The 5,628-nt window shown below is 42.9% G+C and overlaps 1 protein-coding gene across 1 annotated transcript in view; it reads left to right on the top strand.

The window, feature by feature from the left end:
- The first annotated feature begins 94 nt into the window (after positions 1-94).
- Positions 95-5,628, top strand: part of SARC_03025 (STE/STE20/PAKA protein kinase) — a 7,081-nt gene continuing 1,547 nt past the window's right edge. Inside the window, exons 1-6 of the mRNA XM_014303210.1 lie at positions 95-385; positions 1,283-1,395; positions 2,178-2,288; positions 3,474-3,641; positions 4,611-4,871; positions 5,222-5,373. Coding sequence (XP_014158685.1) covers positions 1,300-1,395; positions 2,178-2,288; positions 3,474-3,641; positions 4,611-4,871; positions 5,222-5,373 — 788 coding nt within the window. The 5' untranslated portion in view covers positions 95-385; positions 1,283-1,299. The remainder of the gene's footprint in view (positions 386-1,282; positions 1,396-2,177; positions 2,289-3,473; positions 3,642-4,610; positions 4,872-5,221; positions 5,374-5,628) is intronic.

Genomic DNA, 5,628 nt, shown 5'->3' with positions numbered 1-5,628 from the left:
ATATGTATTCATATATATGAATATATATGGATATATACATATATACATATATATATATATATATATATATATAAGTGTGTGTGTGTTGTTGTGTATTGTGATACCTTTTGTTTCCGACTATTCCATGAGCAATCATATGCTAATTACAGCATGTATTTCTACTTCGGGATGTATGTTGGTTTGTAGTATATAATATGAACGTAAGTACTAACCTTCCATGACTTCCAATATATCGAGAGCGCAATATTCTTATCATATGTATACGCAGGCGAGTTCACTGGGTTGCCCGATACTTGGCGAAACCTGTTGGAGTCCTCGGGTATAACAAATGAAGAGCGTGCAGAGAACCCTCAGGCCGTCATCGACGCCTTGGACTACTTCACAGGTGCGTGTGTATGCGTATATGTGTATTGTAGTCGTATATGTATATCATAGTCGTATTCGTATTGTATAGTCGTGTACGTATTGTATAGTCGTATACGCATTTAATACTTAATCTCATACGTATGCCGGATAAGTACGTATTCCTGGTTAGAACTGGGCGTATAAGTTTATACTACCGGTGCTTTATTGGGTTACGTGAATGGTTGTGATTCCACGCGTCTGAATATTTGAAGTGTGCATCCTGGGATTGATTGTGAGGGCTGTCTTCTTATTCACACGTGCATGTGTACACGTATACTATATCCGTTTTTCTTCTTCTTATTCAGACGTGCATGTGTACAAGTGTACTGTATCCGTTTTTTCTTCTTATTCAGACGTCCATGTGTACATGTATACTATATCCATTTGTTTGTGTGTGGGAAATACACCTGCAAACATAAAAGGTTATTTAGCAGATATCGTTATCATACAAACCATCACCTACGACAGATTTACCCCAAGGTGAAACTCGACCTAGAATGTGATTTCAGGGTCTATGGTTTAGTATAGTATACTCTAGAATCGAGTGTAACAGGTGTGGTCGTGTGCTAGCATCTACTACGAATCACCAGGCTTATATACCTGCCTTAATGATGGGTAAGTACTTGCGAACAGTGACCGGTGCAGGCGGATTGTAGTCAGGTGGTATCGGGAGGGTTACTCTAAAGACGGATACCGTACAGCACGTCTGACTACTACATTATCTTGGACTAAGAGTTTGGTGTCTTATGTTGGGTCGGGAGCTTGGTATTCTATTCAAGATACAGATGCTCGGTCCTTCAATGTGCGTATCGTGTGGGTGTCAGTTCATCTGCATGCTCGATGTACCTACCCGCACTCCTTGGTTTACTATGCGCAGGCAATAAGATCAACGATATGGTGGGGCCTAAATATATGATGGACGATCAAAACGAGGAAAGCTTCGAACAGAACGCACCGCTGCCGCAGCCACACCCGCCCAAACCCGCGGCCGTAAGTCCGCTTGTGCACTTTATTTGCGCTTCATATTACACGCAGCATTACTTTCTCATGTGTTGTTACCACATAATACTGTTTTGTTACTTGTACACTTCGTTTGAACTACATATCGCACACAGCATTACTTTCTCATGTGTCGTTACTACATAATACTGTTTTAGTTGAGAACACCAACGTAGATGCTGGGTGCTGATTCGGAATGCGTTTTGAACTTCATCGTGCACAGCACACATAGCCCATGCTCGTCTGCACAAATTCAACACGCTAATTCGTAGTTCACATTAAACAGTCCCTGTATACCAGAAGCACATGCCCGTGAGTGCCTCACACTTCCAATTAGTATAATTAATGTGGGATTAATGTGAACTGTACACCAACACACTAAACCTACGCACTATTTTATAATTCACATTAAACAACCCCATGTGCACAAGAAACCCATGCCCGTGATTGCCTCACACTTCCAATCAGTACAATTAATGTGGACAGTACACCAACACACTAAACCTACGCACTAGTTTAAAATTCACATTAATTAACCCCAGGTGCACAAAAGAAGCCCATGCCCGTGATTGCCTCACACTTTCAATCAGTACAATTAGTCTGGACAGTACACCAACATACTAAACCTATGCACTAGTTTATAATTCACATTAAACAACCCCGTGTGCACAAAAATCCCGCCTATGCCTGTGATTTTGCCATACCTCTAATTAGTCTGAATAGGACACCAACACACTAATCTAACACACTATTCCGAAATTCACCTTAAACAGCCTCCTGTGCACAAAAAGCCCATACCCGTGATTGCCCCTCGACCGGCCGAAACAATGAATAGAATGACGCGGGATCTGAGTAATATCGAGATCAGAGCCAACCAAGATAAGGTACACGGATACTAAATTTTTGTATATATCTATTTGTGTGCAGTTGTAGGCTATCTGTGCTAGTTTAGGATACTAGGTCTTCTATTATAACTCTTTGTGTGCAGTTCCACGCTATCTGTGCTAGTTGAGGACACTAAATCTTTTGATATGTGTATTTGGGTGTAGTTGCACGCTATCTGTGCTAGTTGAGGATACTAGATCTTTTGATATATGTATTTGGGTGTAGTTGCACGCTATCTGTGCTAGTTGAGGGTACTAGATCTTTTGATATATGTATTTAGGTGTAGCTGCACGCTATCTGTGCTAGTTGAGGATACTAGATCATTTATTATATGTATTTGTGTGCAGTTTCACGCTATCTGTGCTAGTTTAGTCCACAGTGCCTGTAGAGGCTTAGCGTTCTTTTTCTAAAAAAATCGGTGTCATGCACCCATAACATGTCCTGCCTCCAGTATAGGCCGTGTTAAAACAACTATGAGATCTAACCTATGCGATTCTAACGGGTGAGGATGGCGAAATACGCTTCTATAAATAGTTCCTAACAGTGTTACCAGTGTTACCAGGCCGGTTGGTACTGAGCTGTGCGAGCGTACCACGTGTTGTTGTATACGGTTGGCCTAACGCATTGGTGGCATGAGAATGTTAGTGGCCATGTAGTCGACTGGGGCAATCTTGTTGAGGGATTGTCGTATAATGTGCTCATGGTACACTTTCGCGTACAAACCTGTGTGTATGTATGTGTTTATGGGGTGTACATGGATGTTACGTACTATAACTGCATGTCCGTGTGAGCAGAATTAGTATATATGGGGTGTACAAGGATGTTACGTACTACAACGGCATGTCTGTGTGAGCAGAATTAGTATTTATGGGGTGTACAAGGATGTTACGTACTACAAATGCATGTCTGTGTGAGCAGAATTAGTATTTATGGGGTGTACAAGGATGTTACGTACTACAAATGCTAGTTACTTCAGGCAAAGTAACTGTGCAGGTGATTACTACACCGATCATCAGAACAAACACATACCCTTACGTGCACAGGCCTATCTACCATTCAAGTTCAGTACATGCAATAGCACGTGTAAACCATATATGTATACATGTACTTCTGAACCCAAGTCAAACTCAGCACCCGAATGCTCACGCGATACCATCTGCATCCCCACCTCACTCACCACACAGGTGGGTATCGCAAAGAAGAAGCCACCTCCCCCCAAGAACAGCACAAGCACGGCCCCTAAGCAGAGGCGTAAGAAGATGAGCGATGAAGAGGTCATGACTAGAATCAGAGCCATAGTAGAGGACGCGAACCCCAAAGAACTATACACCAATTTCAACAAGATCGGACAGGTATGTGTGTATATGTATGTGTGTGTATATGTATGTGTGTAGGATGGTGGGTATTTATGTGTGTAAATGTATGTGTGTGTAGGGTGGTGGGGATGTATGTCTGTAAATGTATGTGTGTGTAGGGTGGTGGGGTATGTATATGTGTATATGTATGTGTGTGTAGGGTGGTGGGGTATGAGAGTTGTGTGATATGTATGTATGCTTCGCAAGAAAACAAGCGATGAAGTGGACCTGACTGGAGTCAACGTCTTAGTCAAGAGACACCAAACCACAACAAAGCACTCTACAACTATACACCAACGTCCAATCAGATTAGATCGGTATTTGTGTATGTGTGCGAGTGTGTGTGTGTTTGTGCGTGTGTTGGGGGGGGTATTTGTGTATGTGTGCGCGTGTGTGTGTCTGTGTTTTTGTGTGTGTGTGTGAGGGGGGGTTTGGATGGTACACATTGTCCGTATCCAATTGTTAGTACCGTGCTGGGGTATGTTCACCGCTGCTCTTGTATATACGTTCTTGTATGTAAGTTCTTGTATATACGTTTCATATCTTCATATCCTGCGTACATGCCTTGGCATTTATATCATCTCGTTTGTTTGGCTCTGGCTCTGGTTCCCAAACTGTCTCTGTCACTCTTCACCAATTTATACGTCATCTGGGGTTTCTATACATGCGCACACTACCGTCCTGGGTCGTACTCCTCTGGATGTACTGTCGTTCATCCTTTAAAAGGAGCCAATTAAATTCCGTGCCTAATAAACCACATCTCGAAAGTTATTTATTATTCAACCGTTCAAACGAGCCAATTAAATCCGTGCCTAATATCCCGTATCTATAGATGCATTAGTTCTTTAACCGTTAAAACCAGCCAATCAAATTCGTGCCTTTCACCCCACTTCTCAAGATGCACGAGTACTCCACCCTTTAAAACCAGCCAATTCAATACACACCTTTTACCCCACACCTACCCAGGGAGCGTCCGGCACCGTCTTCACGGCCGTGGAGATCGCCACAGGCCGTGTGGTGGCCATCAAACAGATGAATCTCGCAGCACAGCCCAAGAAGGAGCTGATTGTGAACGAGATAGTAGTCATGCGCGAGAACAAGCATCTCAATGTGGTTAACTACGTGACCTCGTATCTGATTGAAGGGGATTTGTGGGTGGTGATGGAGTTCCTGGGGGGTGGGTCGCTGACAAATGTGGTGGTCAACACCGAGATGACTGAGGCTCAGGTACGATAAGACGTGGCGACGGGTGGTGTGTGGGTATGGTGGCATGTACTTGTGTGGGTATCTATACATGTGTGTAAGTGTGAGGGGTGTTTGTGTATGTGCGTGTGGATATGGTGGCATGTACTTGTGTGGGTATCTATGTGGGGGGTGTTTGTGTATGTGCGTGTGTGTATGGTGGCATGTACTTGTGTGGTATCTATCTATACATGCCTGTCAGTATGGGGGGTGTTTGTGTATATACCCAGGCGTGCCCATGTCCAGCACCTCCATCACTGTTACCAAGTACTGCTTATGTATTGTGTGCCTGAGCCAGACCTTGCCTATCTGAACCCCATTCGTCTCCTTCGCAGATTGCCGCGGTGTGTCGAGAGGTGCTGCAAGCTCTGGAGTTCTTACACCAATCCCGCGTCATCCACAGAGACATTAAATCAGATAATGTGCTGTTAGGACTAGAGGGTGATGTCAAGCTGACGGATTTCGGTTTCTGTGCACAGCTTACGAGGTGAGTGGGGTTTTAATGTTCAAACCATAAACGTAGTTAGTTCTGTGTGCAGCTCGGTGTGCGGATGGCGTATTTTGGATCATGTCTGGTGCCGTAGAACATCAAGGGTCAGAAATGAAACGCGTGTAAATGTCACGATAGTGGTATACACTATATCTATATATATATATATATATATATATATATATATATATATATATATATAATATAACTATATACATATATATATATATTAATATATATATATATATATAT

This window comes from Sphaeroforma arctica (assembly GCF_001186125.1).
Source record: "Sphaeroforma arctica JP610 unplaced genomic scaffold supercont1.145, whole genome shotgun sequence".
Taxonomy (NCBI): Eukaryota; class Ichthyosporea; order Ichthyophonida; genus Sphaeroforma; species Sphaeroforma arctica.
The sequence above is the reverse complement of the archived record's forward strand: the minus strand, read 5'-3'. Positions and strand labels throughout refer to the sequence as shown.